General features: G+C 38.2%; 1 protein-coding gene across 4 annotated transcripts in view; it reads right to left on the reverse strand.

Moving 5' to 3' along the window:
* Positions 1 to 25,958, reverse strand: part of NNT (nicotinamide nucleotide transhydrogenase) — an 86,106-nt gene that overhangs the window by 51,965 nt on the left and 8,183 nt on the right. For all 4 annotated transcript variants that reach the window (XM_058564119.1, XM_058564117.1, XM_058564120.1 and 1 more), the window contains exons 3-7: positions 24,412 to 24,641; positions 21,490 to 21,707; positions 17,615 to 17,702; positions 13,117 to 13,205; positions 8,613 to 8,800 (exon numbers count right to left, since the gene is read on the reverse strand). In XM_058564119.1, coding sequence (XP_058420102.1) covers positions 8,613 to 8,800; positions 13,117 to 13,205; positions 17,615 to 17,702; positions 21,490 to 21,707; positions 24,412 to 24,641 — 813 coding nt within the window. The remainder of the gene's footprint in view (positions 1 to 8,612; positions 8,801 to 13,116; positions 13,206 to 17,614; positions 17,703 to 21,489; positions 21,708 to 24,411; positions 24,642 to 25,958) is intronic.

Raw genomic sequence — 25,958 nt, forward strand, 5'->3', positions numbered from 1 at the left:
ATAAAGAATATATTTATCCAAACCAAAATAAATTTCTCATGAACAAGTACTAGGAAGACAAGGATAATTTTTAATGTAATGCAATACTATAACTGACTAAATGCAAAATAGAGCATGTGAAGACATTCTGAGCTACAGTACTTACACATTAAGGGACGTCATGATAAGAACACAGTTTTGCACTGAGCATTGTTGGTGTTTACCCAGCATGCATTTCCTCCTCTTGTCACCACTCCATTTTCTCCACACAGTCCATGACCTTCAGGAGAAATGACCTCAGAAACTGCTCCACAGGCGAGCCTGGCTGGCCTAAGGATAATCTCATCACCTTACCAGTGACCTCACCTTGTATGAACTGCTGCTGCCTTCTACCACTGAGAATGAAACCAACTCAAAGAGGAGGGTGAAGCTAACATAATACAAAGGAGTACAGCAGAGTTCCCCTGACGTACACCTATCCACAGTTACACCTGGACTTTTCTCAGTTACATAACCCAAGAAATTCCTTTCTTGTTTAAGACAGATTGTATTGGAATTTCTGCTTCTGGTAGCCCAAAGCACCCTAATTGATACATATCAAAGGCTCTTTGGGAAATTACAAAATCACAGACGGGGCTAAAGTTTTGGGCCTTGAGCTATAAAAATGTTACAGACGAGGACAAAAGATTTTTTACACATATATGTATACATGAGGAAAAGAGATCATTAATTATGTAATAGAGAGGATGTGGCAAGAAATTGCTAAACATTATTTATTAAACATTAAACATTAACTAAACATTGATCTATTATCTAATGATAGATAGATCATCTATCTATGCCAGCCCAGTGGTGCACAGAGCAACGTACCAATGCAACCCATCCATCTCTATTATCCGCTAGAGAGGCTATATGCAGCTGTGGTCACGATCACAAAGAGATTTTGACCCAAGCTTAAATAGTCAAGCAAAGTACTTTATATGTGAGTTCTATCTCTGGAAGTAGAGAAAAATTTTCTCTGCATAATTAATTATTTGCATAAGGAACCAGAGAGAAAGTCAGGCTGGCAAATACTTGGCTTTTATAAATTGATGCCTTGAGATATTTCTAAATGTAATAATTACAAAATAAGATTACTCAACAGCATATTTTAGCAGATTGGAGAAATCCTTAAAGATCTATTTAAAGAAGAAACCTAAAAATAAGAACACGTTTATAAAACTTTTTTAAGGATTAGCTTAATAATTTACCTCTCAAAGCTGCAAAATTCTGTATAGATAAAAATCAAAATTAGTCAAGATTTTACCATGGTTTTATAAGCTATGGGGATCCTCCAAAAAGGAAAACAAGTAACCAGACTTAAATGGTAGCACGAATAAGGAAACATATAATATTCTTATATAAATTATAACATTCTTTGTGTTCCCTTCGATACACGTTTAGATGTACATAAGCTACCAAAATCCCTATAAAAGTAAGCAATGAATATTTATTATACATTCTGATTTTACTAGTTAACATAAAATAAAAGATAATTTTTTAAAATAGAAATAATACTGTTTACTTCCCATGTCATTCAACTTAGGTCAGAATGAGGTAATTGACAAAAAAGCCTTAAGGAAATGGCTATCTTCAGAAAATTAAGATAAAAAACAAGTAAGCTACGTTTCTCTCCAGGGAAACCCATGCCAGACGGGCATCTAACGAATGCTGGTTTTGTAACTTCATGAGTATGTCCATAAGCCTGATGATCTCAGGGACGATCTTTAACATTCCACGCAATCCTTGAGAATGTCTGGACTTACTACTACAAAAGTCAATATGCTTTTCAGTCCTGAGAACCATCTGCAAGACCTGGCATCCTCAATGGAAGAAAGGGGAATTGTTCTACTATTCTATATGCCAGGCCCTACACGGGGTTTTTGCTTCAATCTATTCCTCAAAACAACTCTGCAAGATAGAAATTTTTACCCCCTTTCAGAGATGAGGAATCTGAGGTTCAGAGAGACACATCAGCTGATAAGCAGTGGAACTGGAATTTGAATCTACACTATAGGGCTGTAAATCCATGATCTGATTCCCAATGAATGGATTAAACATAAGCAAATAAAATTACGAAGTGGAGAAGAGGAAAGAGGTTGTTAGCTGCTCACAAAAAATCGTGTTCACAAAAAATCGTGTTTATGATGAGATAAATTGTGTCCTCTGAAAATTCATATGTTAAAGCCCTAAGCACCAGTACCTCAGAATGTGACTGTATTTGGAGACAGGGCCTTTAGAGAGGTGGTTAAGTTAAATGAGGCCACTGGGGTGGGCCCTAATCCAACCTGACTGGTGCACTTAGATCAAGAGGAAATGTGGACCAAAGACCACATGAGAACACAGCAAGACAGGGACCATCCACAAGCCAAGAAGACAGGCCTCCAGAGAAACCAAACCTGCTGACACCTTGACCTTGGCCTTCTAGCCTCCAGAACGTGAGAAAATAAATTTCTGTTGTATAAATCATCCAGTCTGTGGGATTTTGCTATAGCAGCCTTAGCAAACTAATACAATGTTCTCTTATTCCTGGGCACATAGTTAGACAACAATTCCCAGCTTCCTTCACAGTGAAGTTTAGCCATGTGACTAATTCCTAGCAAAAGAAATGTGAGCAGGAGTGAGGTGTGGCACTTCGAGGCCTTCCATGCATACTCCTCCGTGTCCCTTTCCCTTCTGGCAAGCTGGAATAGAGAGAGTGCCCAGAGTGACCTTCATAGCCTCATAATGATGATGGCAATACTGTCATACCCGAATCTGCAGATGACCATGTGAAGGAGAGTTGCCCACCAATGTGTCAACCACCCATTACTGTTAACTGAGCAAGAAGCAAATTTCTATAATGTCTGAGCCATTATACACTTTTAGGTTAATTTGTGATAGCAGCCAGACCACCCTAGCTAATACTGAGGCACAAGAAAGTATAGGGAGAGTGGAAAGAAGGAAATTCAGAAATGCACATGGTGGGAAGTATTGGTTGTTAGCAGTAACTCTATCAGGTGCTGCTTCACCAGAGACAGCCTCAGCCTCCCAATCCTTTTCAACTCAGAGACTGTCAGAGAGGGGAGCACAATGCTTCCCAACCTTGCAACAGACTTTTGGAGAAATAACAGACCAAACCAGAATATAATTCTCTGCCATAAATTTTCCTAACAGAATATTTGTTCAATTTAGCCAAGTCACTCATAACTGTGCTCAAACACACTCTAAGAAGTCAAGACTGAAAAATGATCATGGAAAACTCTGTAATTTTGGCATCCTTCTCTTGATAACAAGTTGCCCTATCTTTGTTGAAAGCTACCAAGAAATGTGTAGACAGCATGTGGTTGCCAACCCTTGATGTTGCAACATTTAAGTATTTCTCTCTGTCCTTCAAAATTCTCAAAACACATGAAACTTTGTAGAAATAGTATTACAAAATTCCAAAAAATCATACAATACATTTAAAGGAGAGGAGAATGGTAGATAAATCAGATTAGTCAGTTAAAAAAAGTTAAATAATTCCAAAAAAGTTGGAAATCACTGATCTATGTAGTTTTGTCCTTTAAGATCGTAATGCTTACAGAAGAAGGAAAAGAACAATCTGAAAAATAAACCTCTACTTTAGGGGAAAACTTTGTATAGTCATCAAAACAATATTATCCTTGAGCCAATCCTGATGGTCTAGTGGTTCAAGCTCGGCACACCCCGCTTTGGCAGCCCAGGTTCGGTTCCCAGATGTGGAACCACACCACTCGTCTGTCGGTAGCCATGCTGTGGCAGCAGCTCACATAGAAGAACTAGAAGGACTTACAACTAGAATATACAACTACATACCAGAGCTTTGGGGAGAAAAAAAAAAAAAAAGAGGAAGCTTGGCAACAGATGTGAGCTTAGGGCAAATCTCTCCCAGCAAGAAAAAACAAAACAAAACAAAAAAAATATTATCCTTGTGGAATTTCCCAAATGGAGAGTATATCATTGTATCAAGTTTGAAAATTACTGTGGAAAGTTGTTCTTTTGTAGTATATTTCTAATCCTTGCGAAAGATGGATTCAAAGAGACAGGCAGTACCAGATGGAGAACCAATGCTGATTTTCCAGGAGACTCTGAAATCTCTCAGGTTTGGTCTCATGGAAGAACATCCCTTCTTAATTCTCCAGAGTCATGTAAAATTACCACAAGGGCCCTTTGAGGGGTGTATTCTACAGACCCTAACTGGTATAGATAAAAATAAGAAGTACTGTTACCCTGTTCTGGATTGTGCCTAAAAGAGGTCCAAGTATATATGGCCTAAGGTATTATAATTTATAATCAAACAATGATTATCTTCCTTCCTGGCTGAGAGGACACTTTCTAACTCCTGAACAGACCTTCCACTACTTCCTAACTCTGTCTCCTATGAGGTCTAGCTAACCACCTCAAATTGCAAACTGGGCAAATGCCCTAGTTTTGAAAATTTAAGAAAGCTAGGTTCCCCGTCTTGAAGTAGCCTCTGCAGTGTTCCTATCCAAAAGTGAGCCAACAGAGAGTTCTCTCTCTCTTTCCTTCGATAGCACTGGAAAAATAAAAGGGATTGTACCAATCGAGACCTAAGAAAGGCACCCAGAATGATGAGCTTAGCAATATTTGCTGAGCCACTGTTATGTACAAAGCGCTATGCTAAGTACCCTCCAGGAGACAGATAAACCAAACACTCCTGGTGCATGCACCGGGAGACAGGGCAACTAAGGGGCAGTGAGACTGAACCACTGGAATCTGAGGCACAGGCAAAGTGCTACGAATGCAGAAAAAGGAGTGTTTACTACTGAATAGGAGATGGCAGAAACTATGGAGGAAGTGGCAACTGAGTTGAGTAGGATTTCAGAAGGCAGAGAAAGGCAGGGACAGCATTCCAAACAGAAGGAACGATATGTGCAAAGGCCTAAAGGTCCTTGGCCTATTTGCGGAGATAATAGCAGCCAGCATGACTGAAATCAGGCCCAGAGAGTAAGAAATTAGTCTAACATGAGGCCTGAAAGCTAAACCAGGACTAGAAACTGAAAGGCAACGAACACCTTACCAAGGAGTGCAAACTTCTTAGCACAGGTAATGCAGGGGAATATGATCCAATCCTGATCACTTTAGATGGGCTTTATCTAATGATGCTGAGAACTCGAGTGGTCCAAGATACTGTCATCATTACTAAACAAAACCCCAGGCTTTCCAATAGCCATGGTTCAGTTACAAAATAAGGGCAACACCTGAGGAGGGGAAAGGGAGAGCTGGAAAGCTGGATGACCCTAGGATGCTTATGATTTTTTAATTAGATGGTCATCAGGAAAGAATTTAATGGAAAAGGTTGTTTCTATCAGGGTAGACTTAGCATGTGCTCCACAGTACTCCTAATTCTCACTGGAATTTAGGTGAAATTTGCCTAACAGACAGTCAGTGCTAAACCACTATGCTTCCTTCTCACCCCACCCAAACACTCCCCTCCCTAATCTACCAATCAGATTTTCAATCTGATTCCATCTCTTCCTGATTAAATATTTCAAGTCTCTAAAAGGGTTCCAGAACAATAGGGATGCTGAAAACCTCTTGTGTCTCAAAAAGTTTAGCAGAAAAGTTTATGAGCACAGCCTGAACATTACCAGACAGCAGGTCTACCTTACTTTTTAATGGTAGCCCCAAAAGTCAAAGAGCTGGACAGGAATGTTGGGAGCTTTCCTTTGTGTGCACAGCAACACAAAATGGGACTGTCAGCTGGGCTCTACCCTGAAGTTACCTACACTAAGTGAAATTCTAGCCATCAACCCATCACTCAACCCAATCTAGGGGGTCTAGATGATGGTGCAAGTATGTGGTACAAAATATTAGGCAGCATAATAACTAGCTGGCTACAGAAATATTTTATTCCATGTACAATCTGCATAAGAACAATGTTATTGTATTTTCAAGCTCACTGACCGATGTGTGCCTAGGAGGAATGAAAATTTATCAACTCTTTAAGATTGCTACTGGAAGCTAGCTAACTGCCCACGTCCCTCTCTCAATCTTCTTATCCATGCCAGGTCTTCAGTACAGCCACGAGGATCTCATGAAAGGAATTCAGCCTGAAGAACATCTGACATTTGACTTAATCCCCTTTGGATCCGTTCAAGGAAAACTTTGGAACAACTTCTGCTCCACGAGTCTTTCAGGAGCTAGACACACCATCAGGTGACCCACGCAGAAGCTCAGGACATAAACCAGTAAAGGTCCAACGCCAAGCACACTGTTTTTCAAAAAGCATTTGTACCTTTATATAATCTTTCCAATCATTTTTTTAAATGCCCATACTTTTAGGTTTCAGTCCCCCAGGAATATGAAAGATCTTTAAAAAGATCATCTTCTCCTCATAACATTCTAATTAACTTTCCTCTTTTTTTGGTTTTCAGAAAAGTAACAGAAAGGTCCTTCTCAGACCAGCCTTCTGAGCATGAGCTCTGGGCCGATCTACTGGTCAAGGGCTTCGTGCAAGTTTAATGCACTCTGAGCAGATCACGGTTTCAGAAAAGGCTGAAAGCAGGAAAGCCTCAGTGGAACAGATCAATAAAACTTCTTCAACAAGTTTTCTTTAAGACTATTATGCAATTTGACCTTTTACTAAAGTACATGTACCATAAACTACTTAAAAAAAAATCAGATATTACAGGGGCATAGGTCTCAAAAGTCCATATGTGTTTTATATAAGAAGTCTTGAGGGCCGGCCCCGTGGCTTAGCGGTTAAGTGCACGCGCTCTGCTACTGGCGGCCCGGGGTTCGGATCCCCGGCGCGCACCGACGCAACGCTTCTCCGGCCATGCTGAGGCCGTGTCCCACATACAGCAACTAGAAGGATGTGCAGCTATGACATACAACTATCTACTGGGGCTTTGGGGGAAAAAAATAAATTAATTAATTTGAAAAAAAAAACGTCGTCTTGAGTTCTATCACTCACTTCAAGCTTTATAATCAATAATAATTCTATACATGTCTAAATTATCCTCAATTCTTTATTAAGAGTCTGACGACTAAAACCAGGTTCATGTCCTCATCATTTACTCCATGAGTAAATGCTTTAGCACCCTCTACTGGCCACTTGTTACAACTGGTCAGCTCATAACGCCTTTCTTCAACATGCAACTACCTTTCAAAGGCCAGACGGTGGTTACAGGATAGGTTACCCCATCCTTCAAAACTGAGCCAGAAGTCCCTGCCACAAAAGGAAAAGATGAATCCTGAAGTGCCCTCCTGCCACTGCTTGTTTATGAGTCTTGTTGCTGGTAGATTTCACAAAGACCACCCTGGGCCCCTGGCTGGCCTGATCTGCATCCACCTCCAGTAACCAACCCTCGGCCTCATTTCTACACTCACAGATTCTTCTATAGGCTGAGCCTATATTGCCCTCCTGCCCGTCTGCTTCATCAAGTCAGCTCTGGTGGAATGGGGGTGTCTGGAGAGACCAGCTCACCTATCAAGTATCACCTGGGTAAACAAAGGACAGAAAGAAAAGCTTGGGAGGCATGTTTTCCCCTATAAGCTCATAGGTATGATGCCAATCAACTCCCTGTCCTCGGGTTTATATTAGCCAGATTTGGGGGGGGGGGCGGATACCAGAAAAGAACTTCTCCTCTCCCATGACCTCATGACAAAGCAACCTGTCCTAATTTTCACAGTCCTCTAGAGAAAGCAAATCCCCTTTAGTAGGATCTAGCACAAGTAACCATGAACCCTGTAAGCTCCCGTTATCTTGCCCACTTTCTTTCAGAAAGGAAAAAATTAGAGTCAGCATGGTGTTCATTATTCAATAACAGAAGGAAAGAACAGGAGAAGAGGTAAGACTATAAAAAGTGGACAGTTTCTTCACTCCCAAATCTTGCTAGACCAAGCAACTATTTACTGATGAATAAATGCTGATTGGTTTGACATCAATCATCTATTGAGTGAAAAATATTCTTTAGAAGATGATATTGTAAAGGGACTAGAAAGTACTTCCTGCCATCAGAGAACTCACAATGTGGTTGCAAAGACCAAACATCAAAGGAAATAATTAGAAAGTGACAAAATGTCATATTCTTGAGTAAAAAATATGTACTGGAAATTCCATAAATACATACACATACACATACAAAGTCCCCCTCCACGTATGGAAAAATGATGATCAAAATATTAGTAACGGTCATCTCTCGTGGAATTTCAGATGATCTGTACTTTTTTCCTCCATATTTTTCAGTACCATTTGAATTTCCTACAATAAGAATGTAGTATCTTAACAAAGAGAACACAAATAAATTAAATATTAATTTATCAAGGGTGTAAACAGAGGAAATTGCCTACGAATATTATACATAGAATATGATCTATGAATGCAGTTATACAAAAATACACAGAAAAAAACTGAAAGAAAATATACCAAATTATTAATGACCGTTATCTCTAGGGGCCACAATGAATTTGTCTTTTCCACTCTTCATGTGCTTTCTCATTTTCTAGCGCTTTTATAATAAAAATTGATTTTTACTTAAAGAAATTCGAACGTTAACTTTTCACCCTTATTTTACAATACCATTAGTGAACGTGTCTGACTGATACCCACTGACTTGGTGACACACCTGGAATAAGCGCTGTGCTGATCAGGATGTCCACCTCCTTGCACTGTTGAGCAAAGAGTTTCATTTCGGCTTCAATGAACTCCTTGGACATCTCTTTTGCATATCCTCCTTGTCCTTCACCAGATTCCTTCAAGTCCACCTCTAAGGGCTCAGCACCAAGAGACTTGAACTGCTCCAAAGCTGCAGCTCTGGTGACGATGGAAGGGAAAGCAGTGCTTATTTTAGGCCCCTGATACAGGAGTCGAGATCATCATTTACATGTACATTTTTTTTTTTCTTCCCCCAAAGCCCCAGTAGATAGTTGTATGTCATAGTTGCACATCCTTCTAGTTGCTGTATGTGGGACGCAGCCTCAGCATGGCCGGAGAAGCAGTGCGTCGGTGCGCGCCCGGGATCCGAACCCAGGCCGCCAGTAGCAGAGTGCACGCACTTAACCGCTAAGCCACGGGGCCGGCCCTACATGTACATTTTTAAGAAGAGCAAACTGTATATACTCAAAAGTGGAGACTTTCTTTTGATGTCTCTGACTGGACTGCTGCAATATTTTTCTACAGGCAGATAACACTTTTATGATAATATTTTTTTCTGGAAAAAAAAGCTATTAGGAATTCCACCTTCTGCTTAGTTAAGTTACAAAAGGAATCTCACCATTGCCAACTCTAGTAATCAATTATGTTTCTTGTGTCCCCACTGTCAATGATGATGTGAGATCTGACCTACATTAACATTTTACATCATTCATATCACTCAAGTAGAGGTTTTTCATTTGTAAATGTTATGATTTATGGGGATTTCTCCCACATAAATGACTCTTTTACTTAGAAATATTTTAACAAAGTGATTTTTGCCTCCAGTCCTCATTAAATTGTTCAAAAAAAGCAACCTATAAATGGTAAAATGTGAAGAGTCAACACATTTAAGTTATGTAAAAATACATTCAGTTTAAAAATAAATAACTAAATGCTAGCCAACCTCTGTGTACTGGGTGGAAAACCAGAGCCAACAAAGATCTCAGCTTTGTGGTGGACAATGTGTTTAACTCACCAACATCCATCCCACTACAGTGAATCCCAAACTTTCCTGATGACAACCGTCACTCCAGGTACTTGTTAAAAATTCAAATTCCCAGGCCCCTTCCCAGACCCATTGAATTAGCATCTCCAGCAGAGAGGCCAGAAGCTGTATTTTTAGCAAGAGCTGAAGGTAATTCTAGCCATCAGGGAAGTTTGGGCAACTGTGGTCTGAGCCCATCAGTCACTAGCAACTGTCACGCTCAGGGAGTGGACACAAAGGTTAGGACATAAAAGGCAGGGCGGAAAGGACACGGTTGAGCAAGAGGTTCTCTCCTTTCTGCTGGGTTGAACAAGGAAGCCTGTAGCCAGGATTGCCTGGGAAGGTCAATTTGTGTCACAAGGGAAATCAGCCAAAGCTGAGGACAGCAGAGGGGAGAGAGAGAAGGAACCTGGCCCTGTATAGCACCCATGAGCTACTGACTCACTTAGGAGAGATAATGCATTTTCTTATAGTTTAAGCCAATATTCCTATTGGTATTTCTAGTCAATCAAAGAGATATAGACCTTTAAAGTTTTAGAAACGTCGACTATTTTTAATGAAATAAGATGAATTCAAAGTGATATGTAGGGGTGTGTGTGTGTATAAATATATATAAAATGATCCTGATTTTGTTGAAAAGTTATCTACATAAAAATCTGTAAGATATTATACCAAAAAATCATTAGCAATTATATTTGGCTGAATTACAAAAGATATTTTTATTTTCTTCCTTACGTTTCTCTGTATTTTTCAATAATGAACATGTATAATTAGAAACACAAATGCTATTTTTGAATCTTTGCCTTCAAAATAATTTCATCATTTAAAACTATTATATCAAAATTTAAGGTGTGAATTTCTTTTGACCCGAAAATTCCATTTCTAGGAATTTTTCCTAAGGAAATAATGAGATATCTCCAAATACATCTGTTCTTACCTATGCATATATACAGTATTGTTTATATACAGTAACAATGCCCATTTATAGAAGACTAGTTAGATAGTCACCGTACTTCTGCACAGTGGAATCCTATGCAGCCATTAAATATATTTGTAGGTAAGTAAAGATCTTCATGTTCTACTGTTAAGTTTAAAAAAGAAAGTTAAATAGTACTATTAGTAAAATTACATTTTTAATTAATGTATAGAAAAGGGAACACATACTAAAATGTTAATAGTTATCTCTAGGCAGTAGGATTTTAGGGTATTTTATTTTCACTTTTTCTACTTTTTTATAGTTTTCTGAATTGGGGGAATAAGCATGTATTATTTTTATGATGAGAAAGAAACTAGATAAGTTATAAAATTGATTATATTTCCCTTTATATTATGTAAAATAGGGCTAATTATCCCTGCTTCACAGAGTTATTGTAAAGAACAAATAAAACAAAGCATATAGTACAATGCCTGGAAGAGAGTAAGCGTTTAGCACAGGTGTCTGAAAACTACAGCTCTTGAACTGCCCAATGTTTTTGCAAATAAAGCTTTATTAGAATGTACACATACACAAAGAGAAAGATAAAAAAGAAAGTAAAGCTTTTATATTTCTAAACTTTGTAATACAGGCATTAGGCAGGATACTACTATTGTTACGAGGGGAATCTCCTAGCTATTATTTGAAAAAATTCAAAAATCACACCCCTGTAATACCACTCAGCAATGAATTGTCCTTAAGTGTGTAGGATGCTTAACTGAAAATATATACCATTCAGTCTCCCAACAAAAATTTATAATCAAGTGTATTTTCCAATACATTTGGATTTCATATTTATAAAATGATACCAATCCCCTGTCTCAAAATAGTGATTAGAATTAATGAGCTGTAATTCTTACAAAAGTAGTATATCAGTTGGGCCACATCTTTCTTCATTGTGTACTTGAGTTATCTGAACAAACAATAAAAATGGACTTAAGCAATAGCCATATTCCAGCTGTCTACTCTGTACACAGTCTAAACCAACAACATCAATATAACTTAATAAATTCTCAGTAGTTAACCCAACATTGAGTTTTAAATCATCTCTAAGTCAAATATATACATTTCCACTTTAATACTACTATCCACTACAACAAAAACTTGAAAAACCTGCTTTCTCCAGGCTTGGAGGTATTCAAAAACTTCACATCAGCAAACATCAAAAATGAAAAGATAAGACTAATGACATGCTTAACTCTGGCTATCCTTGGCTTATGCCCTGGTTACTTCAGAAATGCCCTTTCTAATTTCAGCAGGACAGCTTTTATCAGTACATCATTTCTCTAACTCCAGGTGAACACTGTAAACCACATTCTTTTTTTTTTTTTTTTGAGGAAGATCAGCCCTGAGCTAACATCCATGCTAACCCTCCTCTTTTTGCTGAGGAAGACCAGCTCTGAGCTAACATCTATTGCCAATCCTCCTCCTTTTTTTTTCCCCGAAGCCCCAGTAGATAGTATGTCATAGTTGCACATCCTTCTAGTTGCTGTATGTGGGACGTGGCCGCAGCATGGCCGGAGAAGCGGTACGTCGGCGCGCACCCGGGATCTGAACCTGGGCCGCCAGTAGCAGAGCGCACGCACTTAACTGCTAAGCCATGGGGCCGGCCCTGTAAACCATATTCTATGGAACATTCTTTACTCTGAAAAGTCACAGTCTTTCCAACTTTGAATGGTTGCATTTTTTTTTTTATCATTCTAAATTCAAGATTAGCAGTGGTATTATTCCTCTACTGACCTCAACTGATAATAAATAACTACAAATTTCAACCTTGAAAAAGTACTGGAACACATAAATGATAACAATACTCAATAAGCATTTAATAAAACCTAATATCTAGTGTCTTCTGAAATGAAGAATAATTCTAATCAAACTTCTCTTTAAAGAAATTCTATAAAAATGTTGATATGTCTGCTTTAAAGAAATATACAAAGAACATAATCAAGTACTTTCACTCAGGGGCTCTACTGTTGCCCAATCAGCTTTATCTGCTCCCATCTATTCAAGACAGAGCACGCCCCTCACCACTGCCCCCGAGTCTGTTCTCCAAGATGTCTCTTACCCTACTCTTTCTTCATACCAACAAACATCTTTGTTCTTACTCCACCTAGTGTCTAAACGCATTCCAAAATAGAACACGGCAGAGCAACACGTTAGAAAGTCAGGAGACAGAGAACTCTGGTCCCATTGCTAGTCTACATGAAAAAACAAAACTGAATGTGAGTAGTTAGTTTTGAATTCTTTTGTTTTTTCTAATTATTCTGCTGTCCTGAGTCTGGGTTCTTAAATTTTTTCCACTAAGTAATACTTTTTCATTTTGAGTTAACTTTGAGAAAGTAGAAACATTTTTAAATGGAAAGAGCATATAGAGCAGTTTTCAATGTGCTACTTCCATTTCTAAATTCTAAGGACAGCATAATATCCACCTGAAACAAAATGTTTCATCTTAACAGCGATCACTAGTAAAGCACTCACCTCGTGTCAAATCCTCGAACAATCGCACCCATCGACTTCGCTGCACCTGCAGAAGCAAGGCCAGCAACACCACCACCAACTATCAGAATCTAGGGAAAAAGGCAGAATCGGTATGTTTTAAATAAAGTTCATTATCAACTGATTACGAAAAATCATCAACTAATAGCTATCAGTGCCTGGTACACAGTTAGCATTCAATAACATACCAGGTGGTGCTGGCGGTGAAGACCAGCCCTCAATAAATGTACTGAGTGCGTGGACTACTCTTTAACTGAACCACCACTGTTTCTAAAAATTTGTCAAAGGAACAACTGCTGGCAAAGGCCAAAAACCTTCACGAAAAATAACCTGACAACCAACATCTCAATGTAAAAGCTACATAGAGCAAAATCAGCATTACATATATGAAAGAGTAACAAGCTCTTTCCCACTGTATCAGAGCTACTTCTACTAAAATTCCCAGTCTAGCATTCTAGCTACCGCTCCTCTCTCAAATTTTAAGGTTTTTCTATGTTCACAAAATATTAAAATAAGTTTCAAAGATGGGTACAACTTTGGTGAAACATCTACTCCAACCTCCATTTCGAGCTGAAAGGAAAAGCAGGTGACCAACCACCTAATTTTGAATGAATTGTACCTGAAATCCAAAGCAATGTTAACTAATCTCCCTAACCATGGAAGGATCAGAGCCAAGAAAACCAAAGAATTCCTCAGAAACAAGAGTCTCCCCCGCCTTCCAAGAAACAAAATAAGAACAGTGTTGTCTCCAGTCTAGAATGGGCCTTCCAGAGAAAAGTCCTATTATACTTCCCAGTCAATTGATGGCAACTCCTTGTTGCTGTAAAAAAAAAAAAAAAAAATGCCACCCACATTATATAAACAGTGAAGCTTATAAATTGCCACCCACCCATCATGCCCACACCTCCTTCTGCCTTTTTAAGAAAACTAGACTAGTGGAACCGTGCTCCAGTGACCCCTAGGCAGTGTCTCAAAGATGATGCAAATTGATCTTGATGGTGATGGTTTGAAGTAGGGGGCCATCTACAGGACAAAGACGGACCAGAGGGAACAAGCAACAAGCAGGCTCTGGGCTCCAAGGCATCACCCCACTCCACATTCCAAAGCCTCACCACTGCTAAAACAATGAAATAAAAATAAAATAAGTAAAAATCACAGGACTAGGCCAAGTTATCCTGAATCAAGAAATAACAAAAGACTCCATAATGTAAAACACAGAATTGCACAAGAATAAAGCAATGTAGATCTTACAAAAGGAATTTACTCTTTCACTGCAGCATAGGGTGAAGAAAAAGACAGAGATTAATAGTCAGAGGGCCTAGGTTCAAACCCTGACTCTGCTACCAACTAGTTCTGGGTGACCTTGAGCAAGCTGCTTAGCATCTGCACTAAAACAGTCAAAACACCTTCCCAGGAGGTTGTTACATTGAATGATGGAATTGAAAGCACTGACTGCTAACTGGCACACAATAGACATATACTCAAGAAACAGTAGGTTAAAGGCAAGAGAAAGGAACCACCTTTAGGAACGTTCTTAATTTCCAGTCATATAACCTGTTCTTCCTCTCCGCTTCTCCATCTCAGTAAAGGGCACTAACTGCGTACACAATTGTTCAAGACAAAATAGGCAGATCATCTTGAGTCCTCCCTTTGCATATATTTCCACCTCCAATCCATCAGTAAGTACTATTGGTGTTAACCCCAAAGATCTTCCAATCCGTCCCCTTCTCTAAATCTCTAGTGCCACCACCTTCCCAGGGCACTATTCCTGCAATCAATTCCTAATAGATCGTGCCTTCACTCTTCCCCCTATTATCCATTCTCCCACAGAACAGTCAGATGATTTCTTTGTCATCCTTATAAGATAATAGAAAATATATATAATTGTCTCTGGCCCCAGTTCCTGGCACAGAGCTCCTAAAATTCTTGTAATTTCCTAAGTGAGAAGAGCACTAGGAGCATCTTTTGTTGTGATATTTGGTCTTTGACTTTGGTTCCTGACACAGGGCTCCTAAATCCCTTGGAATTTCTTAGGTGATAGCAGTGTCTTTTTGTTCTAATGAGGTGACTCTTGGTGGGCTCCTGGATGGGGGCGGGTCACCAGAAAAACCAAGCCATCATTAGAAGCTGGGAATTTTCAGCCCCACCTCCCATTCTTCAAAGAGGGGAAAGGGGCTGGAAACGGAGTTAACCATCGATCATGCCTATGTGATGAAGCCTCCATAAAAATCCCAGAAGTACAGGGTTCAAAGAGGTTCCAGGCTGGCGCACACATGGAGGTACAGGGAGAGCGGTATGCCCAAAGAGGGCATAGAAGCTTTAGGCCCCTTCCCACATACCTTGGCCTATGCATCTCTTCCATCTGGATGTTCACCTGTATCCTTTATCATATCCTTTTATAATAAACTGGTAAACAATAAGTAAACTGTTTTCCTGAGTTCTGTGAGCCACTCTAGCGAAGTAATCAAACCTGAGAAGGGGGTCATGGGAACCTCCAATTTATAGTCGATCAGTCAGAAGTACAGGTAACAACCTGGACCTGTGACTGGCATCTGAAGGGGGGTGGGGGCAGTCTTGTGGGACTAAGCCCTTAACCTGTGGGATCTGACACTATCTCCAGGTAGATAGTGTTATAATTAAATTGTAGGACACCCAGCTAGTGTCACAGAATGGCTTGGTTTGGAGAAAACCCCCACACATTTGGTGACCAGAAGTGTCAAAAGTGAAGTGTTCTATGTGAAAGTAAAGGAGAGACATAGGAGCAAGAGTGAGTTTTGCCAAAACAATCCTAAATCAGACATTTCCCTCATCTGCAAGAGAATCTGAACTCTATAACATGACTTATAACAGAGGCCCCATATCTTCCAGCCCCAATCTACCTTTCCAACATTCTCGCACATCACTCTCCACCCTGCTCACCACCCTCCAAGACCAGTGGCTTTCTTTATGCTTCTAGAACACACTGAACTCCTTCCCATCTCAGGGACTTTTTATGTGCTGTTCCTTTTGCCTGGAATCCTAAACCCCTGGTTTCTTTCTTCCCGTACATCAGGTCTCAGCTCAAATGTCAGAGGAGCCTTCCTCATCACTCTAACTAAAGTAGCCTACTCCCATGACTCACTATCATATCATCATGTTCATTTCTTTTATATCTAAAATTATCTCATATATTTATTTGATTGTTTATTTATCTCCTCATTGTGGCCTCTACTAGAATGTAAGTTTCACGTGGCAGGGATCTTGTTTGCCCTGTTCATGCCATACCCCCAGCTCCTAGAACAGTACCTGGCATATCATAAGCCATGAAATGATTGACATTAGCTCATTCTAGACAAGTAAGAACCCTCCATGTTTAAAGGAAACCCAAATAAAATATTATGCAATTTACATTGATAAGCCCATCTAGTGTCTAATTCTTCAATATCAGAAAACTATTTCTGACATGTAACCAAAAAGCTGTAATTTAAATTCTGTGTAAAGGAATCAATTAGCCTTTTAAAGGTGGAAAAGTGACTATCTTTACTGAGAATTTAAGAACAGCATCCAACTTCTGGCCACCACGAGTGCCAGATGTATTAGGATCCTGAGAAATAAGTCAAAATGTAATCACTTCACATATCACATCTCTGTGTTGTTTGCTCATACTTTCTTGTTAAGTGTTCTGCCTCCACTTGAACCACTTGCCATTTTTTTCACCGTCTGCTTTTAAAGCAATATATAACTAGATTTCTCAAAACTCATATTATTTTTTTCTCATTTTTTTCTACAAGATTTATTTTGTGTGAGAACTCTAGGTTTATATGACAAAGTACTTAAAAGCAGGAAGCGCCAAGTAAACCTGTACCCTTCAGACAGAGTATACTCTGCAGGTAGATGATAACATTTAAAGTCCCATTTCCTATACCCTGCCAAAGTGCTTATATTGTCATTTGGTCACAACATAATCTATTCTGTCACCTAGCCATCCCCACCTCTCGTCAATTGCTCCTCTCTGCTCGCACCCTAGATTAAAGAAACTGCACCCTTTTCCTCTGCCAAATACTGATTACACCACCACCCATTTTCTGTCCTCTTGACCCAAAACTTGACAAAAAGTAAGGAAACCAAGACTATCTTTTCTATGAACCAAAATGTGGCAATAATTGGGAAATTGAGAATTTGCCGAATAGTATCTTGAAGGTTTTTTAAAAATTAGTCATAAACAGGCTACACACAGCAAGTTATCCAAAATCCCTTTAAGAATTCAAGTTAGTAAGTCAAAAACAGAAAAAAGCCTAGAACATCCAGAAGTGTCAAAATTCTTTTTTTTCCAAGCAATCTTAAGCAGCTATGAGGTTCTACCATATATGTGTATATGCCACAAAAGTCATCAGTGTGAAGTTGACATGTCAAAATTTTAAAACGACTGTATTTTAAGACTATACATACCCTTGCCTTTAATTAATTCATATTATGAAGAAACATTAAAAGTTTTACCTACCTTAGCTGGAGGAACTTTTCCAGCAGCTGTGATCTGACCAGTAAAAAACCGTCCAAAATGATTTGCTGCTAATACAACGGCCTTATAACTTAAAAAAAAAAGATAAATAAATAAATGGATAAATAATTCCATAAAATGAAAGATCTTAGGCTCATATATCATCATAAGTCATCAATTAAGCTTTAATTGTCAAAGAATAAGAATAATAGCTAACGTTTATATAGTACCTACCATGTGTCAAAAAGTTTTAAGTGCTATCTATATACTTACTCCTTTAGGCTTCACCACAATCCTATTGATAGGTACAATTAGTATCTTCATTTTATAGGTAAGGAAACTGAGACACAGAGAGATGAAGAGACTTGCCCAAGGTCCCTCAGCTAGTAAATGGCAGAGCCAGTAGTCTAATCCTGTCATCCTGTCTATGGAGGCACACTCTTATCCATGATGCTCCCTGGTCTCTTTATAACAAATACTGCAGAGGATCAGTTGTGATTTAAAAAAAGAAATGAAGGAAAGACAAGAAAATGTGACCAGTGGTTTTCTTTGGGTGCTGGCACTACAGATACTTCAAACTTTCTGTTTTACTTTACCATATAGTCCAAATTTTCTGTGGCGACTATGTGATATTTATATGATGGGGGAAAACTTTAAAATTTAAAAAAAAATTAGATTAGGTATATGCTTGTACATAATAAAATTCCAACCTCAGAACAAAAAACACTTCCCTTGATCTCTAATGGTTGAAAGGATGGGATTTTGCAACACAGTGACCTCAGTTCAAGTTCTAGTTCTACCATTAACTTGCTTTGTGACCTTGAGCAAATTTCTTTAATTGTCTAATCTTCGGTTTCCTCACCTACTAAGTGGGACAAAAAGAGCATTTATCTCTTGATGTTCATGTGAGGACTAAATGAGATAACGCAGGTAAGGCTCTTAGCATACAGCCTGTTACTTAAGTGATTGGTAAATATTAGTATTTTTAGCTAAAGAAACACTCTGTGCAAAAAAAACTAGTAAAATATACCATCTTTTCTTTAATAGGATATTTTTAATATTATACTAATTTCATTTCATATCATTTTACACTTAAAGGCACTTTTTCACATTCTTACTCAGTAACACACACTCTACCTTAATATTATAATGCAATTATTTAATGTTAAGATCCATCTGCTAGCTGGCAACAAAATCTTTCCCTGATCATATTTTTTCTATTTTGTTTTTTGTTGTTGTTGTTGTTTTGTTTCGTTTTGGTGACGAAGACTGGCCCTGAGCTAACATTTGTGCCAGTCCTCCTCTATCTTGTATGTGGGACGCCTCCAGAGCATGGCTTGATGAGTGGTATGTAGGTCTACGCCCAGGATTCGAACCAGCGAACCCCGGGCCGCCAAAGCGGAGCACACGAACTTAACCACTACACCACCGGGCCGGCCCACCCTGATCATGTTTTTATAAAATAATACATGATATAATAATTAATGCAAAAGCACGTAACAATTACCACTATTACTTTCAGTTAAATCATATCAGAACAGGAAAATAGTATTTTAGAGATTACATTATTTTTTGGTCTTCTAAATCCAAGTGATAGAAATTTTCAAAGAATAAACATGATAAACATTCAAAGGCCACTGTAAGAAATAAATTTTGAAATTAGTTTTTTTGTGTGTGTGTGTGAGGAAGATCAGCCCTGAGCCAACATCCATGCCAATCCTCCTCTTTTTGCTGAGGAAGACTGGCCCTGGGCTAACATCTGTGCCCATCTTCCTCCACTTTATATGGGATGCCGCTACAGCATGGCTTGACAAGCGGTGCGCGCCTGGGATCCGAACCCGGGCCGCCAGCAGTGGAGCGCGCGCACTTAACTGCTACACCACGGGGCCGGCCCCTGAAATTAATATTTTAAAAGATTCAGTTGCTATACTGAAAAAATAACAAGAACAAGGCTGATTACACAGGAAATGTACAAGAAAACGTTGATAGTGAAAAAAAGCGATAAAAGTGGGCCTTTTTTTGATAAGAGAAAAAACGTCAGAATGAACGTCAATAAACTGGAAGAAGCAGTCTTCGCTGTAATATGGCTGTGTGTGAGTTAGGCAGATAATGATTTATCATACATTGTGTGGGTATGTATACTAGATGATTCATCTCAAATTATGCACCTCGCATGTATCAGCTCAGGACATAAGATAGTGATTCCTTAAATTGTGTCCCATCGGTCCCCAAAAGTTCAAATTTCAGCCAATTCTGGGGCCAGAGCGGGTGGGATAGAGAACAGATGTTTCTGGACACCGCTCCATCCCTCAATTCAACTAAGGCCAATCTGCTCTTAATTGAATTTGTTTACATTACCTCATAATATTTCAGTTTCTCAAAAGATTCTGCAGCTAACACCACTGATCTAGAGCTACTGGTTTTGCTAACGTTGCACATATATGCATTTCACATGACAAAATCTACAGCACCCTTAAAAGTTTACATTGTACATTTTCTATATAAAATTTTAAATCCCACATTGCATAACATAACTCTTCTACAAACTAAATAAATATGGCAAAAATTTATTTTGTCCTTTGGTATGCAATTTATATACCACAAAATATATCTTCAAACCAACCATTTGCCATATTACATTAAGGACAACAAAATGTGTTTTTATCTTATCATATTTGTTTATAGTAACTCATTTATATCAAAAGTGAACAGCTGAAACCCAAAGTAGGATCTGTGGCATATTTGATATGTGATACCTAAGAATTAAAACCCAAGAAAACTCATGTGTCATGGCCATAAAGGTCTTTATCCAGGTTCATCATTTTCTCATGCACTGTTCTATTTTTTAAACATTTTCATTTGTTGGTGCCTCATTCATATTAGCAAATTGTCACTACTAATAGTTTTCATGCTTAAAATCTAATTCAATTAGTTTCTTAGATGAGCTGATTTCATAAGTATCATCCGATTTCCTGATTTTTCCCACTCTCTAGGCAAAGTCAGCAACACACTGCACTCACATAGCTATTCCTATACCTCCTTCCATGACAAGCGTGATCACTCAGTCACAGCCACACTCCTCTGAGCAGAACAGGCCTTAGAATCTTTCTCAACACAGCACTCCAGACAGTAATCGGGGAATGCATTAGTGCTGGCAGGCAAATGAAGTTTACTGCCATCTTGGCCTTAAAGGTAAGAGGACATAATTAGCCCTCAATTATCAATATGGGTTTTGACCAGATAAAAATTCCTTAAGTGCAGGCATTCATTAAATATTTTATGAATTTACCTAAGCAAAACCTAATTAAAACAGTAAATCTGCTAATATGTATATATTAGATTGAATCATATGAAACTGCCAATACCCAACCATTTCTGACCTATAAAAATAGCAATTTAGCAATTTATGTTAACTAAACTTACTGTGGCATTTCACAATATATACATATATCAAATCGTTATGTTATATACCTTAAACTTATACAATATGTCAATTATATCTCAATAAAACAGCAATTTTAACCTAAAAACCTATATACATGTATTCACAAATATACACACATATATAAAATACAGTATATTCTTCATACAAATAATCTGACAGTAATTTCCTTTGGTGGAAGGAAATACTATGTCTCTTCCATCTATGAAGATTAAAAAGGAGCGTACAATAGAGTGCCATATGGAGAGCCATTTGCTATCTGATGACTGTGAAACAATAAAATGAGTCAAAAATTATTTAAGTGCACTCGTGAAAGGCTGGAATCTCCAACAATTATTATAAGTAAAATCATTGTGAGAGAGAAGAGCTACAGTGAGCATGTTTCTGTAGTACCATTGTGCTTTTGTCCAACTGAAATGGAAAAGAATCAACCTACCCAGCAATGTTGGCCATGGAGCTTAGCGCATCATATCCCTGAGCAATTGTGACTCTTGGAACTTGGTCCATTGCCAGAACTGTAGTTTTTCTTTTGGAAAGTTTATTTAGCAAGTCTGGATTTTGAGCTGGGTAAATAAAACTAATCAGTGTTCCTGACGTCTTTAAAAGGTCAGCTTCATGAACACCTAATGTTGGATTAACCATGGGGGCTCGCACCTGAGAAAAAAGGCAAGTCGCAGATTAAAAATATAAATACCTTTATCATATTTTTAAGTAAACGGAACAACTGGATAATATACCATGATTGAAATAATAGTCCAAGAGTAAATCTTTCAGCAATAAATTTCTGACTACATTCCTAAACAAGGAAAGGCACACAAAGATCTATTCCATTTACCCTCTGCTGGATGACCTATGAACTGGTCTGAGCAAAGAGTACACACACCTGGAAATAGTGTTGGGACAGGTATGACAATGACCTGTAGAGCAGTGGGAAAATATGTAGGTTCTACAACAACCCTGATCTCCCAAAACCTATTATTCTGGTAAGATTAAGAGACATTAGAATCAAGAGACAGGAAGTTTTTGTTGTGTGTTCAAAGATTCAGTTCTTGCTGGGGCCGGCCCCACAGCTTAGCGGTTAAGTGCGCACGCTCCGCTGCTGGCGGCCCGGGTTCGGATCCTGGGCGCGCACCGACGCACCGCTTCTCTGGCCATGCTGAGGCCGCGTCCCACATACAGCAACTAGAAGGATGTGCAGCTATGACATACAACTATCCACTGGGGCTTTGGGGGAAAATAAATAAATAAAATCTTTATAAAGATTCAGTTCTTGCTAATTTTGGCAAGCACAAATATTTGGAGTAGGAACAAGCTAAGAACATTGTAAACTAAAACCTCCATGGTAGTATGTAGAGATTTATGTCACCTTAAAATTCCAGATGGATATTTATAGATGAACACAAATCAAACCGGTAGCCTTCCTGAACTGGGTTTAAGCAAAAAGCGACAATATATTCTGTTAAGAAATATCAAGTAAGTCAATGAACACACGTTCCACATGCTTGAAAGTTTCAATTGTCCACTTTTTAAAGCCAAATTAACAAAAAGTTCCATTTTAAAAGTGTTTTACAATGTGTTTTATATCCAAGTTTAAAATCAATCTTCAATTAAAGTATATCATTTCATTAGCTCCCAGTTCACAGTAGTGCTTTTAGCCAAGTAAGCACAGAAAAAACAGCTCTGAGACTTAAGTTTTAAAAGGAAATAGAAACACAAACACTGGGTCAATACTTTCATTTCAGAGCATTTCATCTCAATTTACCTATGAGGTACCTTTATCTGGTATTCCCCATTTCAGTTGTTGATCTGGTGATGCATGTGATTTTAGGTTCTGGACTTTAATTAAGAGTCTCTGACAAGGTCTATTTTTCCTCAGTGAGAATCTATAATATAGATTTAATAAAAATTAGAGGACAACTTTGAATTAATTCTACCGGTCCCTATCAAATGCTCAACGGAGACTGTTGGCATCTGAGTGGGTTAAGCCAATAGAATGTTTCCCTGAATGTGCTTTTTGGATCACTAGTCCCTCAGGATATTAACAAGCTTGACTCAAAAGAGAGGCCCCAAGGTCAAGTAGTTTATAGGCAAGTATAGTTTAAGGTAAGTATAAAGTCATATAAGTTTCTATACTATAGGATTTCTCAGTGCCTTTAACATGCTCATACACATTGTGAATGTCTAAAAGGAACACAGAGCATTTCCAAAACTTACGTGCATGCTACTAAACCTTTTTTGTGGGTCATTTCAAAAGGTTTTGATCCCTAGAACATACACTGGAATGGATTGTACTTATTTTTCTATTTTTCCTAGGCTCTTTTACTATACCAAGTTATATCACCAAGTATCTGTACACCTAAACACTAGAAATTTTAGCTGAATTAGAATTTATCTCCATACCATAAATTTTACTATTAATTTTCTATAGCAAAAAACAGTTGTGTGACTTCTGCAAAAATCATTGTTTTTTAAAAACCTACCAAGTTAGATTATAGTGTATATTATACTATTATATATTGTATATTATTTCAAGATATTACATCAGTGGACTTTATGTAAAAAAGAAAAAAAAAAAAGCTATGTGATTGATTCCCCTTTAGAAATTAATGCAGAAAAAAGGTGGTCTTTCCTGAAAAAGTGAGAAGCTTATTTTAACCTCGTAATCATGCTTATATAATCTATACTCCCTGATTGCCTTGGTTGTAGAAGGCTTAGAATTTAAGTTAATGATCAACTCTAGTAATCTACGCTGGACTCTTGATACAGTCTCTCTTCTATTCTCTGTATGATTTTTTACTTCAGATTTTATTTCTAAAGTTCTTCAGCATATAGATTTCTATTATATATTACCTTAAGACCTTTTATTAAAGTAGGTAAGGTTACTCGCCACTAGCCCAATGCTGCTTTCTCCAGAATAGTCCTGCCCTCTCTAGGAATAGCACTAAATGTCAATTAAATCGCTCTTCCTTCTAGGTATCAGAAGATCACTGTACATTTAGTCCCAGGAGGAGTTCCACGCCTTCTTCCTATTCTAGTAGCAGTTAAATACTCACCTGTGGGTATCTTGGATATATACAAACCACGTAGTGCAAATTTTTTCTAGCCAATAAACAAAGAATTTCCACATAGCAAATATAAAAAGGAAGATCACTTTTTCTCTTATGGTTAAACATAGATCACATTGACTGGTAAAAGTTCTACCAGAACATGAAGAATATTCACAACACCAACCATTTCTTTGAGAAAAAGGTATCATTTGAAAATACGAAAAGCTATTAACAACAGAGAAAGTAATTTTTCTACGAGAAGATTTTGAAAAGTCAGCATCCCATAAACGGAAGGGGAAATGAATAATTACTTTGACCACCAAATCAGAGGCCAGCACTTCCTTCGCCCCTTGGATCTGGGCACCTGCTGCTCTGTAGTGATCATCTGAGAACTTGGAAGCTTCCCCGGCACCCGATTCCACAATAACATTAAAACCCTGCTTGACCAAGGCCTGAACACCAGCAGGAGACAACGCCACTCGCTTCTCATTTTGGAAAATCTCCTTGGGGACCCCAACAGTCAGTTGTTTGTATGGAATTCCTACAAACAAAAGCAAAAAAAAAAAACAACAACACCAAAAATCAATGTTTTAATAACAGAATTCAGAAAATGGAAATGGGCAGTCTGTTCAAAATATACTGCACATACAAGTTGCTTTTCAAAATGATGTTCCTGATTCATAATCATTATTTGACTTTTTTTGAGAGATGATGGGAAATTTTTATGCCCACTCCCCTAAAAATTCTAAATATTTTATTTAACCAAATGGCTCTCTTCGAGGCACAGGACTAGCTTAGTTTATTCTTAGGAAAAAACGGGTTGAGAGACCACTGACCATGCTAACTCTACTCTTCAAATTAACACCCTTGGGTTTATGCTTTCGTTGTCCTTACCTTTAAGGATAACAGAAGTAATTAACTATTTTGAGGAACATCCCTATACTAGACACTTCAATGGCCTGTCTCACCCAAAGTCCCCTTCCTGGCAATTTAGCTACACACAATTCCTCATAGATTTCCAAATGCTCTATCTCGAGACCTTACATTCTTGGCCACAACTGATTAGACCAGGGGTCAGCAGCTGGGTCAAAAATAATAGTTTCCAGATATAAGGAAAACCAGCAGCCTATGAAATGACTTATACAGGAACGCTGCCCAAGGGCATTCTATGTTAACCAGTGACTACCCAACCCAACCAGGTTCTCTCTCAGGGAGTTTCATGGGAGACCCACAGAAAAGGGCAAAGAGAGTAGAATGGTGCAGCAGGCATTTGTAAGCACAGCAATAGGTAATCAAAGGGAAGTCAGTAGCAACAGTAGTAGAAACAATAGTAGCGGATATGCGAAGAGAAAAGATGAGTCATAGCTACGAAATCTAGAATAACATTCCACTTCTCCAAGTAGATGAAGGGTTTCCGGGGCTCCCACACTTCCCAAGAATCCATACAATAAACCCTCATCACAAAATATAACCTGACGTGATTCTGTTCCTTGCAACCCAAAAGAGTGTGTATAATATAGAGTTAAAGTATTTATGTATGGTTCAGACCAGCTTTAGCTAAAGTACATTAGTTTCTTCTGTTGTTTTACTCAACATGTGGACACAAACAGATTTTTTGAAATAAAGAGGATCTGCTTCTATAAGTTTTACTAAAGTTTGGGAAGTCCACCCTAGCAACCTAAACTCTGAATATACATAATAAAAAAATGACTCAAATTATCTCTACAGAGTAACTTATTAAGTGAGACCTTAGCGAGATTAAGTCAACCTAAAAATATCTGCATTTGAACATAGTCTTAGATCCCACACTACTTAAGCAGTAATAATTAATAGTAAGCCAAAGGCAAATAAATATATG

Source organism: Diceros bicornis, chromosome 20 (assembly GCF_020826845.1).
Source record: "Diceros bicornis minor isolate mBicDic1 chromosome 20, mDicBic1.mat.cur, whole genome shotgun sequence".
Lineage (NCBI taxonomy): Eukaryota > Metazoa > Chordata > Mammalia > Perissodactyla > Rhinocerotidae > Diceros > Diceros bicornis.